We start from the raw sequence: 24,915 nt of genomic DNA, 5'->3' as shown, positions 1-24,915 counted from the left end.
CAATCTGGCAAGTGGATAAAAAGCAGCTAACTCTCTGCTAACTCAACAGCTGTCAGGGCTACAGATGTCTTTTGAAAAAGAGACAGAATAGTTTTTTTGGGTAACTTCAGGGTTGCACACCCAAATCCGCTGATTCCCCAGTTGCTAAAAGGGAGTCTTTCTGGACACTGAGTCCATCTGTGGTCTCCAGGTTCCCAATAGTAAATTGTATTATAATATTCCTCTTCATTTTCATCACTGTGGTTATTATATAAATATGTATTTTCACCACCCAGCACGTAGATCCTCTTCTTCCAGCGCACCACACCAGCACCAGCAATTTCAACTGGCAACTTTTGGATCATGACATCCTTGTCCACTTTTCCATCTTCACCCAGGAAGAAACACTTTCGAGTGTAATGCAGGTTTCCTGAATCAGGCCATTTCTCATTACGATGTCTCACTCTGCTCCTAAAATACCCACCAATAACATATATCCCGTTATTCATGGAGACAGCTCCCAACCAGTAGCACTCTGCATCCAGAAGCACCTGCGTCCACACATTGGAGCTAACCTTGTAGATCAAAACCTTCCTGGAAACATACCAAGAGCGCAGTTTGTCTGTCACACCACCTATCAGGTACAATTTATTTTTAAGCACTATGGTGGCAAAATGGCTCAGAGTATATGGCAGCCAAGAGATAGGAGTCCGGGTCTTCTCCATCAAGTCAAAGCACTCTGTAGAATTGAGATAATCTTCATACCTGCACCAGCCCCCCACAGCATACAGCTTCTGGTTGCAGTTTAGAAACCCATGTGAAGCACGGGGCATGGACATGGAAGGGAGCTGTGTCCACTGGCCTCTGAAAGAGCTGTACTCATGGAGAGTATCTGAATAAGAGTCATCTGTGTTCACACTTCCGGTTACATACAGCTTATTTGCCACTGCCAGGCAGCGAGCACGGTACAGGCATTTCAAAGGCGGCAGCTTTTCCCACTTTTCTGTCTGGGAGTCAAAACAGCCTACCTGAAAAATCCTTCGTTTTCAGCTCTGGGCCCTCCATGTTGAACAGGTCGACGCACACAATACACTTGCTGTACGTGCCTTGTCTAAGACCTTCACACTCCCGCAACCTCTCTTGCCTGTTGAGACACTTCCATCGCAATCGCATGTCCCTACAATGTGCCGATTCTAACTGGACCTCCCGGAGCTCTTCCTGGGTAAGGAGTGGAAGGCGGACATGCTTCATTATCTTACTCAGGAATGGACGGCGGTTGGAGATTTGAAACTTCATCCAGTGTCGCTCGGCCCGGTAGACAACTATTTCAGAAGAGACAACCAGGCTGTCTGACGAGATGATGCTAATCAAAGTGCTGGGTTTCAGATGTAGGAAGCTTTTGTCCTCCAGAGAGAGATGCCTAAAACTCAGGCTGATCTATCTCATGGCTACTTGGAGCAGAGCTTTTTCGCCATGGGCATAACCAAGTTCATAAAACATAAGGCAATTCTCAAGGGAAACTTGTTCCAGAAGAAAGCTGGGAAAGTAATGGGGGTAAATGTTACTGGGGATGTCATAAGTGTCAGACACTTCTCCCTTAGACATTGGAGTAATAGTAACACTAACAATACAGACATTCTAAGGGAGAGGATCAAATTACATGTTTAATGAAGATCTGTAACCCAGTCCACAGATTCCCTGTGAAGCCTTGTTCAAGTCACTTAGTCTCTGTGCCTCAGTTTCCCATCTGTACAATGCAGAGTACAGCACTGCCCTACCTCACAGGTGTGTTGTTCAGATAAATACATTAAAGTGAGGTGCTCGGATACTTTGGTGATGTGGGTCATATACGTGTCTAAGCTAAATACCACCTTCAATTCACACAGCTCTTCCACTGGTAACAATATGAGGTTTGTGCAAAGATCAGGCTTAGAATGTGGCCCTTATATTGTAACTGTCTTCAAGTTAGGAAACTTACTTTTGCATTCAGCATTATTCAATGGCAAAACATGGTTCAGGGCACTTTTAGGACCATAGCTAATTTTGCCTATTTGTTTGTTTGGCCATTCGCACACCCATCTAATTTAATTTAATCTAATCTATCTATCCCCATACAGTCTAATCTAGCTATCTATCTCCATACACCCCATCTGTCTATCTATCCCATATGATCAATTTATCTATCTAACAATCATGTATTGTAATATATTGAAAACTGTCAAAATTGTAGGCCGTCACTTAAAATTTCAGGGGGATTTCCTGGTCCAGCTTGCAGGCAAGGGGGAAGCATGCAATTCGAGCATAGGAGCAGTCAGTCTGCTGACAGCCAGCCAAGATTAAAGTGGAGTGAACTGTGCCTCTCTGTTTTTGGGTGCTTGTGTGTTATTGTTCTGAATTCTAAGAAATAAAGTAGTGTTAATAAGCAGTCATGGGATAAGAAGGAAGGTTCTCTCATGGATCAGTAATTGGTTAAAACACAGAAAGCAAAGGATAGGAATAACTGGTCAGTTTTCCAAATGGAGAGAGGTAAACAGTGGTGTCCCCCAGGGGTCTGTACTGGGCCAAGTGCTGTTCAATATATTCATAAAAGATCTGGGAAAAGCGGTAAACAGTGAAGTGGCAAAATTTGCAGATGATACATAATTACTCAAGAGAGTTAAGTCCAAAGCAGACTTTTAAGATTTACAAAGGGATCTCACAGGAATGGGTGACTGAGTGACAAAATGGCAGATGAAATTCAGTGTTGATAAATGCAAAGTAATGCACATTGAAAAACATCATCCCAACTATACATACAAAATGATGGAGTCTAAATTAGCTGTTACCACTCAAGAAAGAGATCTTGTGGTCACTGATGGTTAGTTCTCTGAAAATATCCGCTCAGTGTGCAGCAGTAGCCAAAAAAGCTAACAATGTTAGGAACCATTCGGAAAAGGATAGGTAATAAGACAGAGAATATCATAATGCTACTATATAAATCCATGGTACACCCATATCTTGAATACTGTGTGCAGTTCTGGTCACCCCATCTCAAAAAAGATATTTTAGAATGGGAAAAGGTACAGAGAAGGGCAAGAAAAATGATTAAGGGTATGGAATAGCTTCTGTAGGAGGCTTGTTGTGTTGTTCCAGCACTAGGTTTGTATGGTTCTAAATAACGCTGAATGGCCCTTGAACTTGGTTTCAAAGCATTAAAAAGATGGGGCAGATTATACAGTGTTTGTTACCTCTAAAAATATGAAATGTTTCCTGTGTGGTGGCCTTGGTCATTGAAGGGGTCCCTGCCCGCACACTGCTGGGTCAGGGGATCCTGGTGAGAATGTGGGACCCCAGGATAGTGAGGAGTAGGCTGGGACATGAAGGGACCAGCAGGACACAGAACCAGCATCTGCACTGCCTGATTCTATCTCCACACCCCGCACTACAGTGTATGTGGTCTGTCATTGTCCAGGGAGCAGCCCCCCCACCCCCACCCCAGAGGAACCCTCTGTTGTGACCCCATCACTTGGACCTAGACAGAAGTGACTCCTTGAGGCTGAGGGGCAGCTCCCTGCAGAGGAACTACAGTGTGCTTCTAGAGATGGGGGTGAAGAACAGCCCAATGGGACCAGTTTATGCAGTTTAAACAAGCTAAGACTTGGGAGGCCCCTGAGCTGCTGGCAGCTGCTGAGGATGGACCTGTGTGCCCTGAGGAGAAGGACAGCGTTGAGATAGGTGGCATGACAGACAAACTGGGCTTTTTTCGTACCATAACATTTTTAGTGTCCTGAAGATTAATAGGGGTCTTCCTGCTGCTTCCCCTTTTGCAGAGGCATGAGTCAGGAGTGTCCTCTGTCTGGGCACTGTACTCCCTTAGTTTGGAGCCATTCCTGCTCCTCCTCAGAGGCCATCTGACTGGCCTGTCTGTGCCAGGGTGCCATACGCCCTCCTGGTTCATCTGTCAGCCTACACTGATAATAGCTCAGTTTTTATTACATCTGACACTGAGGTGCAGGCACTTCACACTTGTTTACAAGTGTATGAACAAGCATCTTGTGCCTGCATTAACTGGGTTAAGAGCGAATTCAAATGTACTGGGCTCTTGGCAGGGTAGTGATCCCTCTTAGTTGCCCCAACAATTGCAATGAGGCATCTCTGGCATTAAGGTATTGGGGGTCTTTTTTGGATCTGAACAATACGTGTTAAAGAACTGGGAGGGGGTTGAGGGGAAGGTGCAAGGCCTCTTTCAGAAATGGTGCTGGCTCCTTTTTGAACTCTCTTTTTGGGAAGGGTTTTGATTTCCAACAACCTTGTGGTCTCAATGTTGTGGCACCGGCTAGTGTGTCTGGACCCTTGCTGGGGGCCTACTGGACAGGATTCAGATGAATATTAACTTTTTTTTTTAATAGCTATCACTGGTTGCACCCTGCTTTGCTGTTCCTGCAATTAGATGCAGGGGGCCAGGAGCTCATTGATTTGGTTGGCAGCGTGGCAGCCTTTTGCCCCCAGTCTGTTCAGCAGTCGCTGTTCTCCGATTCCCGGCTGGCTTGAAAGTCCCTTGTTTTCTCTCTCTTCCGTCCTGCTGTGGGATGGGCTTTGACTATTTTTGTTGGCACCTGGTCGATTACAGAATCTAGATTTGCCTCCATTCTAATGGTCTTTTTAATACCTAGCGACTTCCGCAAAGTGTACGACCGGACCAGGCGTTTTCCATTTTATGGCTCTTGGAAGAGCCACTGTTTAGTAACCCATCTTTTCCTGCTTAAATTCTCTCCTCCATGAGCCTGTTTTCTGCCTCTATTTAGACTGTGTTGATGAAGCTCTCACCTGATTGTTCCTTGTTGGTCAAGCCGGAAGTCTTGCTGTTCAGACTTGAATCTGGTCTGTGCATTTGTTGGATTAGGTCCTCTATGAATTCCAGGAGGTGCTCCTTCATCTGGCTGCTCAGTATCTGCAGGAGGTTTTTGCTGGGCTTGTTCTTCTAAGAGGGAAGCCTGTGTTTGTCTCACTAGCTGTCTCTCCTTCTGTGCATGAGATCGTTGCGCAACCAAGCAGATTTTTGTCCGGTAAGAGTTTGGTGAATGTTCCTTTTGCAGCCATGACCAAGAAGCAGCTCTGTGATACTTGTGTCAAGGAGTAGCATTATGCTGCCCTCTCTAATCTCCATGATACAGCCCGGAGGATGCCTTTGTCCCTGGGTGTGTCTATGCCCTCGGCTTGGAGGATGTTATACAAACGTCCTCTTCCTAAAGGTTCCTGCATAGCATCGTAGCAACCAATCATTTTGCACATCATATTATCCATGAGATGTCCGTGCAATGCCTCTTTTGTTTGTCTTCAGACACAGACTACTTACATCAGGATAAGTTATGTCGCTTGGGGTGTGAATAAGCCACCCCTGAGCAACATAAGTTACGCCAACCTAAGCGTTGGGATGGACAGTGCTGTGTCTTCTCCCACCGACATAGCTACCAGTGCTTGCAGGGGCTGGTGTCATTAAGTCTACAGGAGAGCTCTTCCCATTGGCTTAGAGCGTCTGCACTAGCAGCGGTAGAGTGGTGCAGCTGCATCAGTGTAAGTGCTGTAGTGTAAACATAGCCACAGCTTTTCAGTTTTTCCTACGTTGCCCCCATTTGATTCTTTTTTTTGTTTTTTTTCCAGCAGATTTTCAGCAGTTTGGGCCAGTTTCCATGCCAGAGTAAGATATTGTGCTTGCATTCTGCTGGTTTCTTGCCTGGCTAACTTTTTCCTGGGTCAGGCAAAACCATTTTGAAATCTCTCCAGAACAGAAAGGCCAGGTTACAACGGTGTGATGTGCTTGGGCTGGTCCGGGCACAGTTGTGCAGTTTGATCACACTTTTTAGAAACTGACTTACAACCTGCATACTGTTCCATTGACTTGGTATGTTAACTATATTTTGAGTAAACTTAGTGATGACGATACTTTAGTGATCCATGTTCTTAATGTTCTCTTAAGGCATGTTTTGATTGATGTCTTTTTGTGTATATATTGTAATTTTATAACATTTTAAAATACTTTAATGTGATTTTATGTGAATAAAGGTGTTTTTCTTGTCTTCTCTCTTAACCGCCCCCCCCCACATACATACACACACACACACACACACACAGAGCTGCTTTGTGTGAACTCACCTGTGGGGCTTGACCAAGTAGGCGGCCTCTGAACATGCTGACCAGATTGGGCCCCTTACATGACTTAGGTAGCTTAACAACTACCTTCCCCTGGTTTGTGAATTGCTCTGGGCCTTAGGTGGGAGATGGGCCCCCAGACGCCCGCAGCAAGGCAGCCGTGTACATGTCCAGAATCAGAAACCTAGATGCCTAGGGAACTTTTACTGGAAAAATTTGGGCGCCATGTGAATTTAGGCACCTGCAGTATTCAGTGGGAGTGCATTGCAAGTGGTACCAAAACCACGATTTAGACACCTTAAATAGGAATTTATATGCCTAATTCCTTTTGTGCATTCAGGTCTAAGTGCCTAAGGGCTTGTCTACATTTAAAACACTACAGCGGTACCGCTGCGCTGCTGTAGTGTGTCAGCATAGACACTACCTACATTGATGGGAAGAATTCTCCCATTGGTGTAGGTAACCCACCTCCCCGAGAGATGGTAACTAGGTTGATGGATGAATTCTTTCAGCGACCTAGGGCTGTGTACACACGGACTTAGGTTGGCTTAACAGCGCTGCTCAGGGGTGTGGATTGTCACACCGTTGGCCAATATAGTTAAATGAACTTAATTGTCTTGTGTAGACCAGGCCTAAGTCTCTTTTGAAAATGAGACTTAGAGTCCTAACTCAGTGAGATACTTTGAATATTTTATCCTATATCTATTTGAAACCAATTTTTGGTAGAACTAGTTTGTAAAGCACATTTAGGTCCTCAGATAAAAGGAGTTTTATAAATACGAAGTCAAGGGTGCCAAACACCCAGCCTATGGGTCAGACCTGGTCCCTGTGAGAGATTCAGACTCTACATAGGAGCACCACTGGCCTTACTGGAATTACACTGATTTATGCCAGCTGGGAATCTGGTTCAAGATTTTGAAATAATGTAGGTGGTGGTATATTAATTTAGATGGAAAGGTAAAGTAGTAAGTCGGGCTTTCATTGTAACAACAGCCCTTGTTCCCTTTCCCTTTACCTGGAGAGGGTTTTTAGAAGGAAACCACCCCTTGTTTGACAGTCTCTTAGATGGTCTCAAAGACAGGGATAACTGTCCTTGGGGAGAAGAGAAGAAGTTAGCTGAGATGAGCTGGGGCAAGTTAGATCCTGTTTCATCCCAGGTGGTAGTTGGATTCAGCTCGAGCCAATAGAGGTGCTGATGTCACGTGAGGCACTTTCTCTGGCCTAGTCCAGTCAGGACATCTCTCAGGAGTAGGATGATGAATGCCTGGAGTCTCAGGGGACAGTGGGGATGGCAGCCAGGCTGGTGAAGCTTGCTCTAGTAGTCCATCTGTTCTTCTCGTTTTCCCCCCAAAGTATCTTTCTTTAAAGACCCAAAAATGAAGTGCTGGATGGAATAGCCCAAATTACAAAGGCATGTAAGGACAAAATTAGAAAGGCCAAGGCACAGAATGAGATTAAATTAGCTAGAGACATAAAGGGCAACAAGAAAACATTCTACAAATACATTAAAAGCAAGAAGAAGACCAGGTCAGAGTAGGTCCATTGCTCAATGAGGGTGGAAAAACAATAACAGAAAATGTGGAAATGGCCGATGTGCTAAATGACTTTTTTGTTTCAGTTTTCACCAAAAAATTTAATAGCGATTGGGTGTCTAACATAGTGAACGCCAGTGAAAACAAGGTAGGATCAGAGGCTAAAATAGGAAAAGAACCAGTTAAAAATTACTTAGACTAGTTAGATGTCTTCAAGTCACCAGGGCCTGATGAAATACATCCTAGAATACTGAAGGGGAGCCGACTGAGGAGATATCTGAGCCATTAGCGATTATTTTCAAAAAGTCATGGAAGATGGGAGAGATTCCAGAGGACTGGAAAAGGGCAAATACAGTGCCAATATATAAAAAGGGGAATAAGGACAACCCAAGGAATTACAGACCAGTCACCTTAACTTAAGTACCCAGAAAGATAATGGAGCAAATAATTAAGTAAACAACTTGCAAACACCTAGAAGATAATAAGGTGATAAGTAACAGTCAGCATGGATTTGTCAAGAACAAATAGTGTCAACCCAAACTAACAGCTTTCTTTGACAGGGTAACAAGCCTTGTGGATGGGGGGAAGTGGTAGATCTGGTACATCTTTCGATGCTGTCCCACATTACCATCTCATAAACAAACGGCAAATATAACCTAGATGGAACTACTATAAGGTGGGTGCATAACTGCTTAGAAAACCTTTCCCAGAGAGTAGTTATTAGTGGTTCACAGTCAAGCTGGAAGGGCATATTGAATGGGGTCCTGCAGAGATCAGTTCTGGGTCTGTTTCTGTTCAATATCTTCATCAATGATTTAAATAATGGCATAGAGAGTACACTTATAAAGTTTGTGGACAATACCAAGCTAGCAGGGGTTGCAAGTCCTTTGGAGGATAGGATTAAAATTCAAAATGATCTGGACAATCTGGAGAAATGGTTTGAAGTAAATAGGATGAAATTCAATAAGGATAAATGCAAAGTACTCCACGTCGGACAGAACAATCAATTGCACACATACAAAATGGGAAATGACTGTCTAAGAAAGAGTACTGAGGAAAGGGATCTGGGGATCATAATGGATCACAAGCTAAATATGAGTCAACAGTGTAACACTATTGCAAAAAAAAGCCAGCATCATTCTGGGATGTATTAGCAGGAGTACTCTAAGCAAGACACAAGAAGTAGTCCTTCCGCTTTACTCTGCACTGATTAGGACTCAACTAATCATTAACTAATGGAGTATTGGTCCAGTTCTGGGTGCCACATTTCAGGAAAGATGTGGACAAATTGGAGAAAGTCCAGAGAGGAGCAAAGAAGATGATTAAAGGTCTAGAAAACATGACCTCTGAGGGAAGATTGAAAAAACTAGGCTTGTTTAGTCTGGAGAAGACAAGATGGAGAGGGGACATGATAATAGTTTTCAAGCACATAAAAGGTTGTTACAAGGAGGAGGGAGAAAAATTGTTCTCATTAACCTCTGAGGCCAGGACAAGAAGCAATGGGCTTAAAGTGCAACAAGGGTGATTTAGGTTGGACGTTAGGAAAAACTTCCTAACTGTCAGGGTGGTTAACACTGGAATAAATTGTCCAGGGAGGTTGTGGAAACTCCATCATTGGAGATTTTAAAGAGTAGGTTGGACAGACGCCTCTCAGGGATGGTCTAGATCATGCTTTGTCCTGCCTTGAGTGTGGGGGATGGGACTACAAGACCTCTCAATGTCCCTTCTAGTCCTACGATTCTATGATTGGCTAGCTGAGACAGCTACATGCCTAGCATGCTAGCTTTAAGAAAAGGAGTACTTGTGGCACCTTAGAGACTAATAAATTTATTGTGAATTGCAGTCTAAGGCACCTATCTCTGCCCATTTATTGTAGAGGATCTCTCTAAGGCTTTGTGTAGCACAGTGATTTTTCCAGGTGCCTAACTCCTTTAGTGCATCCTGGCCGTAAGAGCCAAAATCTCACTGAAAGTCTATGGGACTTAGGCTCCTAAGGCACTTATGTGCTTTTGAAAATTTTACCCATATAGACAAATTCCAGGCAAAATTCTGCTGTTCACATAAGGACATGTGATTTCCCTGTACAACCATAAAAATCCAGATAGCTGTGAAGGGTTGCTGTTTCCTGTCCTAGGTTTCCTGGGTTTGCTCTGTGTCCTGTCAGTTCTGCTTTCCTCTTTGCCAAAGGCCTTTATTTCTCCTTCCTCACAGATTCCCAGGCATACAAACCTTACTGTCCTTTCTAAACCTTTGACTCTTTCCTGAAGTCTCCATCCCACCTCCTCTCAATATATAGCTGGCTTCTGCTAAGGAAACATTGGCACCATCCATCAAAAACTCTCCTCCTCCTGTTCTTTATCCCCTTCCCAGAATCATCCCTTCTCAGACCTCTTCCCCTCTTTGGATCAGAAATGTATAGCCTTTTGCCTTCCTCCAATCCCACAATTTGTGCCAGGCCCTCTCAGCTCTTCATCTCCCTTGCACCCTCTCCTACTCCTTCTCTGGCCCTTAACTTTAACCATCCTCTCCCAGAGCTGGGAGGAAAACAGTTTGCCTGTCCTGCAACTATTTTTGAGCTTGGGAATTCTTTTTTTCCTTTCGGCGTTGGGTCAAATCTGAGAGTTTCCAAAGTTTGCCAGTGGAAAAACCAGAGAAAAAGAAATGCTGACTCTGTAATCCAGTGGTCAGGATGCTCAGCTGGGATGTAGGAGTGTCACATTCAAGTTCCTGGTCCAATTAATATTTATTTAGACAAAGTAGAACAGTTCCAATAGGAGAAATTGAAAGCAGACTACCCTGGAAAAGTTGCCTTAGGTTAGGGTGCTCCCTGAGTGATTGGAGGCCAGGGTTCAAATTCCTGCTCCAAAGCAGGCATGGAGCCCAGGTCCCTCACATCTCAGGTGAGTACTCTAACCACTGGGCTACTCTGAGGTGTTGGTGGGTCTTCCTATGGCTTTGACCAGAAATTCCACTGTGGACTCAAGTAATCCTTCCCAAGGAAACTTTCATCAAACCTGCCAAGGTCCTGCGAAAAGTTGCAGTGTCAACAAATTGCTGTTCGCCAAAAGAAAAAAAAAAACCTGTTTCACTGAAAAATTCCTGACCAGCTCTGATCTCTCACTCTGGCTTCTCCCCCTCTCTCTTTCAAACACACCTTTGTGCACTCCTGAGCATCCCCTCTCTCTATCCCATTGTTCTCGCTAGTCCATTTCTGTCCACCCCTTGGCCTCAAAAACAATGTGAGCAATGGTTTATTCCAGCACCTTTAAATTCCTGTCTCCCAGTTTCACACCACCAGAATCATTCTCACAGTCAGTCTCCTGCTAGATGAGACTAATGGCCTCTTCACTTCACTCACCCTTCCCATGTGCTTTGCACAGACACATTTCACTTGGGGCTCCCATAGCTCATTGATCTCCCAGTTCTGCACTCACTTGACTGCTCTCTCTCTCTCTCTCTCTCTCTCTCTCTCTCAGAGACTCCAGTTGTTCCTCTTTCCCGCTCCGTGAACCCCTGAACACTCACTCTAGGTCCCCACTGCTTCTCATTCTCCCCTCCCTATGACTGATCTCATTCATTTCTATGGATTCAACTCTGAGTTCTGCACTGACGACTCTCAAACCTACCTCTCTAACCCAGGTGCTCACATCTGTCAGTCATATTCTCTGCCTGGCTTGGCTACCTTTCCTTCTGGATGTGGTGCCACTAATTCAAATTGGACCTGTCCAGAGGAGAGCCTTTTATCTTTCCTCTCCTCTGCCCCCTTTCTCTGCTTTCTTTAGAAATACCACAAGCTTTCTTTGCCATTGGGCTTGTAGCCGTACAGCCATCTTCAGTTCTTCTCTTTCCTTCTCTACTCCCATTTAGACTTCCAGTGAATCCTCTGTTTCTTCCTCACAGTCTCTGTAAGGCTCATCCCAAACTTTAGTTCATTCCCTCATTATCGCCTGCTGTGACCAATGCTGCTCCTTGCTCTGCAGCTTACAGCCCTCCCATCAATCCACACTCAAATCTGCCCAAAGCAATGCAGCCAAAATAATTCATCTCCCCACTTTTTGAATCTGCTTCAACCCTGATCTTCTCTGTTTTGCATCCAATGCTGGACTGTATCCCCACCTCCATTTTGTTCTATGGTTTCCTATATTAACCACCTCCCACTTCCGTACTCATCTTTGGCTTTTATCTCTGCTATTCCCTTTGTTTCTGCCTGCTCCCAGCTTCCTATCTACATCCATAATCACCGTCACACCTGGAAGACCTTCCCAGCCAGCACACAGAAAACTTTCTCCTTAGAAAGAGCCCTTAGACCCCAGTTACCCAAGGTGCATGTGAGTTTTAATGAAAATATTTGGCAGTTTTTGTCCTTTATGCTCTTCTACTACACACCTGTACAGAACAGAATGATCCACAGAACACAAGCCCCTGTGGGTAGGGAACATGTGACCTGTTTGGCAGGATTCTTCATACAGCCAGCACTGTGCACATTTACAGCGTAATCACAGTTGTTTCCATGTCAGCCTTACCTGGAGCAGATCTCCAGCAGAGGGAAGATCTGAAGCCTGCTGGCTGCTATGAACACAGCCTGGGCTGTCTCTGAAGTAACCGATATCTTCTCCGTGTACAGATAGTGTAGGATGGTTTGCACAGTGGAAGGGGCCATGTCCTGCATCAGAACTTCTCCATCCTGGGATTCTTTGAAGGAGCTGACAAACATGGCTCGAAAGTAGGGATGACTGCAGCCAGTAGCATCCTGTGCAGAGAGAGAGAGGAAACATGGTCAATGGAGCATATTCACGGCTCTGGAAAAGGAGCTCCATTGCTTCTGCACTGATCCAGCTGGCCAGCGAGAACATGTTCCATACCTGCCCCTTTGCTTTCTGATAAACCTTCCAACTAGAGGCCAGTTATAATCAGTATTCCCAATGTGGTTTTGTGCCCTTGTTTGATTATTTTCTTCCTTCTGGAATTCTCTGAAGCTGGACAGAGACCGGGGATGGGCGTGCAGGGCGTCCTTGCTCCTCAGTAAATCCCTGGTTCCCGCCTCTGGCCTTGAGACCTTCTGTCCAACAACAACCTTTCGACTGATGAAGAGGCAACTCTTATGAGGGCTACTTAATGTAGTTCCTCCTCCAATGGCAGAAGGAGTTATGGCTTTCCCTTCTCCAGGAGTGGAGATTGGCCAGATCCCCCTCCCCTACCACTAGCCCTTGGATGGATGAGTCCCCCCACTTTGAATAGAGATGGGGAGGAATGGATCAGAGGGACTGATCAAATGTGTCTCTTGGAAATGGGAGAGCAAAGGCCCTGCCTTCGGGAAAGGGGAGTATCAGAACACAAGTGATATTAGCCATCCCTCCACCCCTTCTTTGTTCTCTCCTGGAGGGCTGGGACCTCAGATACACAGGTCAAAATCCTGACCCTACTGAAGTCAATGGCCACTGGCTTCAGTGCAGTAAGGATTTCACCCCTAGATCTGAAGGAGGGAAGGGATCACTTTGGCTATCTAGTCTGACCGCCTGCTTCATAAAGGACAGAGAATTTCACTGCAGCCAGATCCCCCATCACCTTCTGTAATGTCCTACATATTGGATAGTCCTGCCCCTCCATTCCACAAATTACTGTTGGTCTTTGTTATTTTGCGGTGCTAGATGCTGCCCTCTCCAGTCTCCAGGCTTGCTGAAGAGGACTCGTTCTACTACTTCATGCCCCTGGCTGTTCAGCAATCTGTCTCCTCTGGCTGGCAAGAAGAAAAATTAGTCTCTCTCTCTGAGAGCCTCACCTGGGTTCAAGGATTACTCAGTTAGGAGGAGCAGGGCTAAATGGGGCCCTAAATGTCTTTCCCAATTAAAAAAATATATATGGCTATCTATGGCCCTTGCTTTTCTGAAAAGTTATGGTTGGGGAAGTGAGGCAAACCCCTGTTAACAGATCACTGAAAATACTCCTACCTGAAATCATCTAAGCATCACTGACTGAGTCAGAAAAAGAGACCAAGAAATGAAATAATTCAAACAAGATTTTGACTGCAATTCACCTGCACCCCCTGCCATGCTGGGTCTTGGTCCTCTTCTCACACCAGCTTTACTCTGGTATAGCTCCAATGACCTCATTGGAGTTACTCCTGACTTGCACCGGTGTGAGTGAGAGTAGACTCAGGTAGGTGCATGGTATGGGTGAAACAGTCTGTTCAGAATAAGGAAATTACTAAATTTAAACTGGTACCAAGACAGGTAACACAAAGGGAAGGGTGGGTGGGGACTGCAGAACAAGAAGTGTGGAGAAGAGTAACTAGAACATTTATTTGATTTCAAGAGGCTGCCTAATTTTGAAATCAACTAGAAGTAAAACAGAAATGTCTAGATGCTGAATGGCTGCAGCATGTATAGTCAGATATTCCTCTTTGCTCAGAGGCACATAAAAGACACTTTTACAAGGAAATCTCCAAGGAAGTCAGAGACAAATAAAGCTACTCAGAAAGTTGACTGGAGATAAATGAGATTTTTAAATTATGTGATTAAGAAAAATCAGTTTATCATGTTATGTTTACGTGATGAGCTTCCATTTAAACAAAACCAGAAATTAAGATGTGCATAAGCAGAACCGTTCTAACCTGTGACATGGGAACCTCTTTCCTTCAGCCATTATGGTGGCATCACAGAGTTGGTGGTCCTGGTACAGCTGCTTCAAACCTGCAGGAAGGGGAAGACAAAGCCAAGGCTGCGTCAGAACAGACACTGCAACAGAAACATCAGCGGACAAGAGAAGAAATAACTTGGTCTAAAGAAATTTTTAAATGGCATCAAATCTCAGGTCAGTTTTACTGAGGATGGAGTGACTGTCCCAGGCAAGCAAAAGGTGTTCTCATACGATGGCTCTTTGGTGACCTATGTGAAATGAGCAGGGAGAGGGGTGTGTGTGTGTGTGTGTCTCAGACTAGCACCTATTTCACATAATGAAAGGGATCCACTTTCACAGCTGGCCCCGCTTGTTGGTAGTCTCAGCCAAGAGGCTAAGGACTGAACATGCCATGGGGACTGAACGGGAGTCCTATACTCCTATACAGGGTCCTTCCAAATCTGGACTGGGGCAACACAGATCAGGCAGCGTGAGGGAACTTTTCACCGCCTCCTGAAGCTGTGTCATTCTGAGGATAAATAGCAAACTTCAGTTTCCAGGGCTGCCACATCAGCATCTCTCACCTGCACCAAATTTACTTAGAAAAGATAAAAGGTATGAACAACACTTGCAAGTAGTTTGCAGCTCAGCATTGTTCTTTGGTGATGGCTGTGCACAGGACCATTCATCTTCCATGGTAGATCCCATGCAACATCACCAGAATGCTACACAGAAGGGAGCCATTCTGTGGGATGTGACCCAAATGTGAAGAGCATCACACCTACCCTCTCGAATATAGTGTCCCAGTGGTTTAGGTGCCTCTTCTGTGTCATCCTTCTCCATAACCATTTGGGAATTTATCAGCTCGGTTCTGAGATGTGCCTGGAATCTCTGATAAGTGCGGCTGGATCTCAGGGTCTATCGCAGGCGGGCCCAGCTAGAGGAACATGAAATGAAGCTGGTCACACTGATCATCATCAAAGAGATGCAGCTTTTTTAACGTCCTTTCTCTGCAGTCCTATCTCAGCAGAGATATCTCGTGACAACCCCCAATATCTCCCAGTCAATCAAGAGCATCCTTTAGATCACTATTTTCCAGCCGCCTGTCTGAGGTAGCTGAGTGGGAAACACACCCTTATGTCCTGAGGTAGTGACCACCTCATTGTCCTCTTTCATTGTCCCCCACTCCCCTTTCAGCTAAGAGATGTCTGCTGCTCTTTTACCTTAATAAGCAAATGATCCAGCCTCTCTGATGCTCTTGGTTCTTCCTCTAGGTGCGGCTGTGTGGTAGCCACTAGGAGCCATTGCCTCAGAGCTACAGCAGGGAGAGTCCCTGGGTTTCCAAATTACTGGCTCTCACATTCTGCTCCCTGAATGGTCCGTGGTGTGATGAGCAGAAGAAAATACTCACAGAAATCCCCCAGTGTGACATTACGCTTGTGACAGAACCACAAAAGCCAAGACAGTCTAACTGAAGATAAAAAGAAAAGGAGTACTTGTGGCACCTTAGAGACTAACAAATTTATTAGAGCATAAGCTTTCGTGAGCTACAGCTCACTTCATCGGATGCATTTGGTGGAAAAAACAGAGGAGAGATTTATATACACACACACACAGAGAACATGAAACAATGGGTTTATCATACACACTGTAAGGAGAGTGATCACTTAAGATAAGCCATCACCAACAGCGGGGGGGGGGGGGGGGGGGGGGGGGAAGGAGGAAAACCTTTCATGGTGACAAGCAGGTAGGCTAATTCCAGCAGTTAACAAGGAATATCAGAGGAACAGTGGGGGATGGGTGGGAGGGAGAAATACATGGGGAAATAGTTTTACTTTGTGTAATGACTCATCCATTCCAGTCTCTATTCAAGCCTAAGTTAATTGTATCCAGTTTGCAAATTAATTCCAATTCAGCAGTTTCTCGTTGGAGTCTGTTTTTGAAGCTTTTTCCCCATGGTATTTCTCCCTCCCACTCCACCCCCCACTGTTCCTCTGATATTCTTGTTAACTGCTGGAATTAGCCTACCTGCTTGTCACCATGAAAGGTTTTCCTCCTCCCCCCCCCCCCCCCCCCCCCCCCCCCCCCCCCCCCCCCCCGCTGTTGGTGATGGCTTATCTTAAGTGATCACTCTCTTACAGTGGTGTATGATAAACCCATTGTTTCATGTTCTCTGTGTGTGTGTCTATAAAATCTCTCCTCTGTTTTTCCACCAAATGCATCCGATGAAGTGAGCTGTAGCTCACGAAAGCTTATGCTCTAATAAATTTGTTAGTCTCTAAGGTGCCACAAGTACTCCTTTTCTTTTTGCGAATACAGACTAACACGGCTGCTACTCTGATAACTGAAGATAGGAATCGTGTATTTAGGTCACCCCTCCACCTGCACCCCACTTATCTCGCAGTGTGGATAGCAGGTAAAATGCCACACTGATCAGACATCTCTGCCATACTCAGCTAGGCTTAGCAGAGAAGTTCATAAATGGAATCAGAACTGGGCCTCTGAATTTCTTGGGGGGGAAGAGGGAAAGAACTCGTGAATTCCTGAGATTTCCCCATTTTCATCCCTTATTACTGCTGCCTGCAAAACTCTCCTAGACCCTTCCCTCTTGGTGAGTAGAGAGGATACAGTGCCTAGGGATGGTTACAGTTAACTACCCCTGGATCTGTAGCCTAGTTTATCAAGGTCTGTCCTCTATGTCATAAGTATTCTCAGGGGATGTGAGTTTGTGCTGCACTTGTGAGTAAATTTATTTTAACAACTAAACATTTTGTAGTCGCATGACTGTTCACTTCTGAGAGTGAGTCAAATCTCCTCCATTTACAATTTCTCTGAAAGGGTTGCTCAAAAGCTTGCTGTCAGAAGGTCCTTCTCAAAGATATCGATGGACAGTCATTCATGGAGAAATGAGGATCTAAAGGACAGGTTTTCAGAAGTGCTGAACAGCCACAACACGGATCAGATTGCTAGAAGATCGTATCTCCCATTTAGGCACCCAAGCGAAGTAGCTAGATTTTCAGAAGTGCTCAATTCCCAGCAGATCCCATTGTTCTCAATAGGAACTGCTGTCTGGGCACTTTTGAAAATGTGGTCCTAAAGGAAGAATGGGTTGTGCAGGTGACCATGTGAACAGGAATCTGTTTTCCCCATTCTGGTCCGGTTTTGGAAGGTGGGTAGGCTGGTATCTCAGTTACAAAACACTAGACTTTGGGGAGAAGACATAGGTGTTCCCCTTTAAGAAAAGAAATAGCTCTTATTACACACTGACCTGGGATCTTGAGTGACTCCAAAGATTCTTCTTTGCAAAGTGGACTCATCAATCCAGATCATCCTGGGAAACACTTTCCCCCCATTTGTAACCCAGTCCCTTATGTACAATCATACCTCGTTCTTTCACCCACATTCCGTGTGGTCTCACCTACCTGCTCCTCCTCCTGCTATTGCCTGTGTGGTTTTGCAGCCTTTACAATCCGCAACAATGGGGACAGCCGGGTTACAACAGCCAAGGGGTGAAGATGTTGCTGTTTCCACTGGATCTGCATACTGCTTCCCAATTGGTCAGATTGGGAGATGAGTCACAGTCTATTTTGCATACCATGTTGTGATGCATGAGACTGCCTAGGGAGAGGGCAGGCAGGTGAGAGGGATGCAAGGGAGATTTATGGCTTGGAAGGGAGGGCAGCTGAAAAGAGAACCCCACTTGTGAAAGGTTTAGTTTCTTTCCCCTCCACACTTAGGAAGTGCAAGGGCTGCCCGTCCATTTGGACTTTCATGGAGGTCCTTGAAAATCAGTCCTGGCTGGGATTCAGGTTTGCAATGTCCTGCCTAAATCTCTTCAGTCCAGTTCAGTACCCAGCTAGATGGCCCTGCTTGCTGGAAATGGTCTGAGTCCTCCCATCTTGCTTCAGAGACCTGTACTCAAGACGTCACCTGAGAGATAGAAACCTCTTTTGCAATTCACCCAGATGTTTAGCTCAGACACTAAGCACAAGAGAGTCCTCAGGAATGGGCTGTGCACTGGAACAGATGGCCAGGCACCAGCTGGTGCAAAATGTCAGCCTGAGTGTGGTGAACCTTAATGAGTCACAGATCTGTAGCAAAACCCCAAACCATCAACTTTCTGTGGCTTCCTTTACAACATGTTCCAGTTCTGAGCCCCGTAAATGAAACATTGCAAAGCCCCCTCTTATAATCTCCGGTGGCAGAGCAGGGCCTTTTGCAGCAGCTATAACATCCACTGACATAAGCAGCGGAAAGATAATGTCTGTGCTCCAGCACTGGAAAGAAGCCAGTGTCACCAATACAGGCAGAAAGCATTTGACTTGCACAAGGCCTGTATAAGGAAACTAAGGGCTTTTCTACACAGCATGTTAATGCACCGCATGCCAGGGTGTCAAAACATTTAGGGTATGTCTACACTCCAGCTGAGACTGACCCTCCTAGTCTGGGTAGACAGACTTGCTGGGCTGGAGCTAGCGAGCTAAAAATAGCATTGTGAAAGCTGCAGCTTAAGTGGCATCTCAGGCTCTCAAGCCCACCTGGGTCTGAGCTTGGGTGGCTAGCCCAAGCCTCCCCCACAGCTGCAACGTCCACACTGCTATTTCTAGTCAGGCTCCCTCTCAGTTGCAGTGTGTACACTGCAGTGCATTAAGTACATTCAGTGCACTGGCCACCTGGGATGTGACTGCATGTTAAGCCAATGCACTGTAGATTCACACCCGAGCTTGCTGTATAGTAATGTCCCATGTAGACAAACCGCAAGAAAATTCTTTAAGACAGCAAAGATTAGACACAAATAGCCATAACTTCAAAGTATTAGTTGAGTACTGAGCTATAAAAATAACATTTGAAAATGAAGAACTTCATAGTTTAAGGTGCTAAAAAGCTCCTTAACTCTGTCCCTTCAGCGTTATCCATCCAAAGGACATATTATAGGTACAGTTTTTGAATACACTTTTGAATTCACCGACTTCCAATGCAAATGTCACACACTACAGAGAGGTTCTGTGTTAAACTATAGCGTCCCTAACCCTGAAGAGTGAGCTTGGCTTCTATGGTGCTATAATTTCCAGATCAGTAGGGTGAAAGTTACCCTTTATGATTCTCTTAGATTGGGAGATTCTTAGGAGCACACGAAGAATGAATACAGTGACCACAAACACAGTTACAAATAAAATATTGGTTGTTTTGTCATAAGTAAAGGGTACAATTCCATCATGGAAGTCACGGATTCCATGACTTTAAGAGTCCTCCATGACTTCTTCAGCTTCAGCCGGGTGCCCTGGGGTTGTCAGCCCCCCCACCACACCAGCAGTGGGGCTCAGGCTGTCACCCACCCCAGACTGGTGGTGGGGCTCGGGCTTCTGTGAATTAGTGTTTATTGCCCATGACCTGTCCATGACTATTACTAAAAATAACTGACAAAATCTTGACCTTAGTCATAAGTTACACTCCTATTCCCATCTACAGAACCTGAGAGAGCCCAAGCAACAACCAATTCCATATTCATACTCACATATCCAAAGACACTGTAGTATCTGGGGGAATCTCTCAACAGGCGGTCAGTGACAGAGGGATGGTTCCTGCTGGGGTCTTCCCAGTGAGGTCTTCCTACTGTTGCCCAATCAGGGAACCTCTTTTATCTTATTGTTCTGACCGCACCTAACACCTTACACATATGCATGAGAGTTCCAACTGTCCTTTTCCTTATCTGTGCTTCCACACCCCATCAACGTCGAGGTGCTAAAGGAGCACTCAAGGATGATAAGGCCATTGCAGAGAAACTAAATTAATTCTTTGCATCAGTCTTCACGACTGAGAATGTGAGGGAGATTCCCAAACCTGAGCCATTCTTTTTAGGTGACAGATCTGAGGAACTGTCCCAGATTGAGGTGTAATTAGAGGAGGTTTGGGAACAAATTGATAAATTAAACAGCAATAAGTCACCAGGACCAGATAGTATTCACTCAAGAGTTCTGAAGGAACTCAAATGTGAAGTTGCAGAACTACTAACTGTAGTTTGTAAGCTATCATTTAAATCAGCTTCTGTACCAGATGACTGGAGGATAGCTAATGTGATGCCAATTTTTAAAAAGGGCTCCAGAGGTGATCCCGGCAATTACAGGCCTGTAAGCCTGACTTCAGTACAGGGCAAACTGGTTGAAATTATAATGAAGAACAATATTGTCAGACATATAGAACATAATTTGTTGAGGAAGATCAACATGGTTTTAGTAAAGGGAAATCATGCCTCACCAATCTACTAGAATTCTTTGAGGGGGTCAACAAGCATGTGGACCAAGGGGATCCAGTGGATATAGCGTACTTAGATTTTCAGAAAACCTTTGACAAGGTCCCTCACCAAAGGCTCTTACGGGATAAGAGGGAAGGTGCTTTCATGCATTGGTAACTGATTAAAAGATAGGAAACAAAGGATAGTTATTAATGGCCAATTTTCAGAGTGTAGAGAGGTAAATAGTGTTGTCCCCAAGGAGTCTGTTCTGGGACAAGTCCTATTCAACATATTCATAAATGATCTGGAAAAAGGGGTAAACAGTGAGGTGGCAAAATTTGCAGATGATACAAAATTACTAAAGATAGTTAAGACCCAGGCAGACTGCAAAGAGCTACAAAAGGATCTCTCAAAACTGGGTGACTGGACAACAAAATGGCAGATGAAATTTAATGTTGATAAATGCAAAGTAATGCACATTGGAAAGCATCATCCCAACTATACACACAAAATGATGGGGTCTAAATTAGCTGTTACCACTCAAGAAAGAGATCTTGGCGTCATGGTGGATAGTTCTCTGAAAACATACGCTTAATGTGCAGCAGCAGTCAAAAAAGTGAACAGAATGTTGGGAATAATTAAGAAAGGGATAGATAATAGGACAGAAAATATCATGTTGCCTCTATATAAATCCATGGTACGCCCACATGTTGAATACTGTGTGCAGATGTGGTTTCCCCATCTGAAAAAAGATATATTGGAATTGGAAAAGGTTCAGAAAAGGGCAACAAAAATGATTAGCGTTATGGAACGGCTTCCTTATGAGGAGAAATTAATAAAACTGGGACTTTTCAGCTTGGAAAAGAGACGGCTAAGCTTGAGATACGATTGAGGTCTATAAAATCATGACTGGTATAGAGAAAGTAGATAAGGAAGTGTTGTTTACTACTTCTCATAACACAAGAACTAGGGGTCACCAAATGAAATTAAGAGGCAGCAGGTTTAAAACAAATAAAAGGAAGTATTGCTTCACACAACGCATAGTCAACCTGTGGAACTCCTTGCCAGAGGATGTTGTGAAGGCGAAGACCATACAGGGTTAAAAAAAGAACTAGATAAATTCATGGAGGATAGGTCCATCAATGGCTATTAGCCAGGATGGGCAGGGATGGTGTCCCTAGCCTCTGTTTGCCAGAAGCTGGGAATGAGCAACAGGGCTTAGATCACTTGATGATAATCTGTTCTGTTCATTCCCTCTGGGGAACCTGGCACTGGCCACTGTTGGAAGACAGGATACTGGGCTAGATGGACCCTTGGTCTGACCCAGTAGGGCCATTCTTAGGTTCTTAATGTCGGGATGCCCCATTTTTCATAGGTTTTTCTGTTAGCTCCCCTTATTCTCACTAGCATTTTGTTGCATCTGATGAAGTGGGTCTTCACCCATGAAAGCTCATGCTCCAATATGTCTGTTAGTCTATAAGGTGCCACAGGACTTTTTGCCGCTTTTACAGATCCAGATGAACACAGCTACCCCTCTGATACTTAGCATTTTATTAACATTTACATCCATCTGTTCCCAGGGTAACCTGTGGTGAAAGCAGAATTTATGATGTTACAATCAGGTGTCTTGCAGTCTAGAACAGTACATTGTGGTCTATTTTCCAGAACATCACTTATTGGCACATTCTTTCCAGTACCTTTGTAACTTTACTGGCCTCAGGTTATTCTTAGCTCACCCCATTACGTCAAGGGTCTTTATCCTGAGGGCTAGAATGGCTATGGTGAAATCCTACAGGCCTCAGCCTGTAGGCCTTGCATTATAGCCACACTTTACTTATATACCTATGCACACTAAATACTCGTCAATCTTATACTTCTATTTTACTTCTACCTATCTTACATCTATTTAGCACCCACTGATTACAGATAACCATAACAACAGATGACACAATGATAAAATGAACCAATTGGCTAGAATAGACGTGAAAAATCCACTCACTTACATACATTTTGTGAGTGAAAACTCAAGGATGGTTTATATTCTGGAGGAGTTTTTCAGGCACTGTAGGAACACAGACCTCTTGGCAAGAAAAGCACGTAGGTTATGAGCAGTATTCCTGGGAACCTCATGAAAAACGTTATTGGGAAGAAAATCAAATATAAAAGTGATAAAAAAATTACAAAGGGACATATTTAACTGAGTGTCAGAGACTGGGACATGGGCAGTCATGCCTAGTGGATGGTGCTGGAATCAGTCCCAGTGGTTAGAGCCAGGAATCAGAGCTGAGGCTCTCAACTGCAGTCAGAGGCCACATACCAGAACTGAAGGTCAGAGCCAGAGTCAGGAATCGGAGTCAAGGGTCAGCCCCAGGTTACCTGGAGGGAGATGAGGCAAGGCAGAGGCAAGGCAGGAGCAGGGCTGGAGCAAGGAGGTGCAGGAGCTATTGCTGCGATGGACATTTGAGCAGCCACCTAACTGTTACTGCTGCTGGGCTTAAGAACTGGTCTGCTGACTCTTCTCACCAATCAGGTGACGTCAATCAGGCCAGCTGCACTTGTTAGATTGCCTGGGGACTGGCTCTTCTGCAGACCCTGATTCCTGACAGTATCCTCCCACCATTGAGGGTGCCTCCTAGGAGTTTTGGGGCCTGGTTTCTTGGGGTACTTCTGATGGAACTCTCGCAATGGGTCTGGGGCATGGATGTTCTCTACCAGGTCCCAAGATTGCTTGTCTGGCCCATACTCTTCCCAGTCCACTAGGTGCTGGAGCCTTTGCCTAACTCCCTGAGAGTTGAGGATTTGGTAGACCAAATGCTCCTCATGTCAACGGACTGTTATGGGTGGCAGTGGCAGATGGGAGAAGTTTGGGTTTGGGTTCTTGGTGCAGGGCTTTAAAAGCAAGATGTGAAAGACGGGGGGATCTTTCACCTCAAGGCCACTGGGTTCACCCATTCTATAATCTTGAAGGGCCCAGGTATTGGTTGTCTAGTGTGGCAGATGGGTGGCTAAATTTAAGGTTCTGGGCTAAGAGCCGTGCTTTTCCCTCTAGGGTCAGATTTGGGGCCGGTCTTGGTCTGTTTGGTATTTATAGGCTTGTTTGGTGGACTGCAAATGTTCCTGGCCCTCCTGGTGTAGGTGGGAGGCTAAATCTGTGGTGGCCAGTACTAGGGAACTTATGGGTAAGTCTGGGTGGAAGCAGGGATGAAAGCCAGAGTTTTCAAAGAACAGGTATGTGGGGTTGGAATTATTAATAATATTTGAAATTATTAATATGAATCTGGGAAATCACTAAACACTGATTGAACCATAAATTCCTTTATTATATCCAAAGGCCAAATAGTACTTATACAATTGCTCTAAACATGCCTAAAAAGCCTAAATTATAAGCAATTTACTACATCCAAACAGTAATAAAACATTTATAAGCATTTGATCAAGATACTTACAAGTGGGCCAAACCCAGGGATGCTTAAAGCCTGTTGTTAGGATGTTGGCTCCAGTGTGGTCAGGCAGGATTAGCAATGAACCCTGCAAGAGTTCACTTGTTATACCCTTTAACAAACAAGTGATGTCATTGCTAATTCCTGGCTTCAGCTAAAAGCCAATTTGAGACAGTTCACCCTTATTTCCAGTCTTAATCCAGATAAGATTTACAACCTTCTTTGTCCCCAAGGCCTTTCCTCCTTATCTCTTCCACTCCTTCCTGTTGAACAACTGTGTTTTAGTTGCACCTGGGTTCACATGGGAGATAACACTGGTATGTGGGGTGGGAAGGTCCATGTTGACCCTTTTCAGAGAGATTCTTTAGTCTTATTGAAAACTATATGCAGGTCACACCTATCGGCCAGAGGCCTTCTTTTTGGAAACTTTCCCTAATTTCATTGGTTATTCTTTGAACCAGACATCCTCCCCACTTCATTTCTTTAGGCCTTACAACTCATTATTTTCAAGGCCTTCCTTCTACTTGCTAGTCAGGGCCTTTCTTTACTGCAGATCTGTATTTTCTTAACCAAACTTAAGCTAACTTTAATTCTTGAATGTTACACTTATCCTACATTTGGATCACATTGGTATACGTGACTTCAATGTAAAACTTCAGGGGGAAAGGGTGAACCAGTTATCCTGGTGGCAACACAGGAATCAGTGAAAATACTGCTCCAAGATTTGATTGCCTCTCTCTGTTCACCCATTAGTTTGCAGGTGATAGACGGATGAGGGGAGGGACTCGATGCCACGAAGGTGTCTGAGAAATTCCCACCAGAATCAGGAGATGAACAGAGTCCCCAGTCCAATGCAATGCCCTCAGTAACCTGGGTTAATGGAAGACATTTTGCAGGATGAGTCGAGCCATCTCCCACGCAGTAGGAACAGTACAGTACAGGAACAGTAGGACGTGTGCCATCTTTGTTAGGAGGTTGACTACAACCA

General features: G+C 44.8%; 1 protein-coding gene across 1 annotated transcript; it reads right to left on the bottom strand.

Moving 5' to 3' along the window:
* Positions 1–26: 26 nt before the first annotated feature.
* On the bottom strand, positions 27–15,104 carry LOC122457101 (kelch-like protein 3). Its single transcript, XM_043500197.1, is given in 6 exon segments — positions 27–1,049; positions 1,051–1,516; positions 12,164–12,371; positions 12,374–12,390; positions 14,251–14,329; positions 15,041–15,104. Coding segments are annotated over 6 exon segments (1,857 nt in total).
* Between the last annotated feature and the right edge of the window lie 9,811 nt (positions 15,105–24,915).

Source organism: Dermochelys coriacea, chromosome 18, assembly GCF_009764565.3.
Source record: "Dermochelys coriacea isolate rDerCor1 chromosome 18, rDerCor1.pri.v4, whole genome shotgun sequence".
Classification (NCBI taxonomy): domain Eukaryota; kingdom Metazoa; phylum Chordata; order Testudines; family Dermochelyidae; genus Dermochelys; species Dermochelys coriacea.
This window is presented reverse-complemented; position numbering and strand designations above follow the sequence as displayed.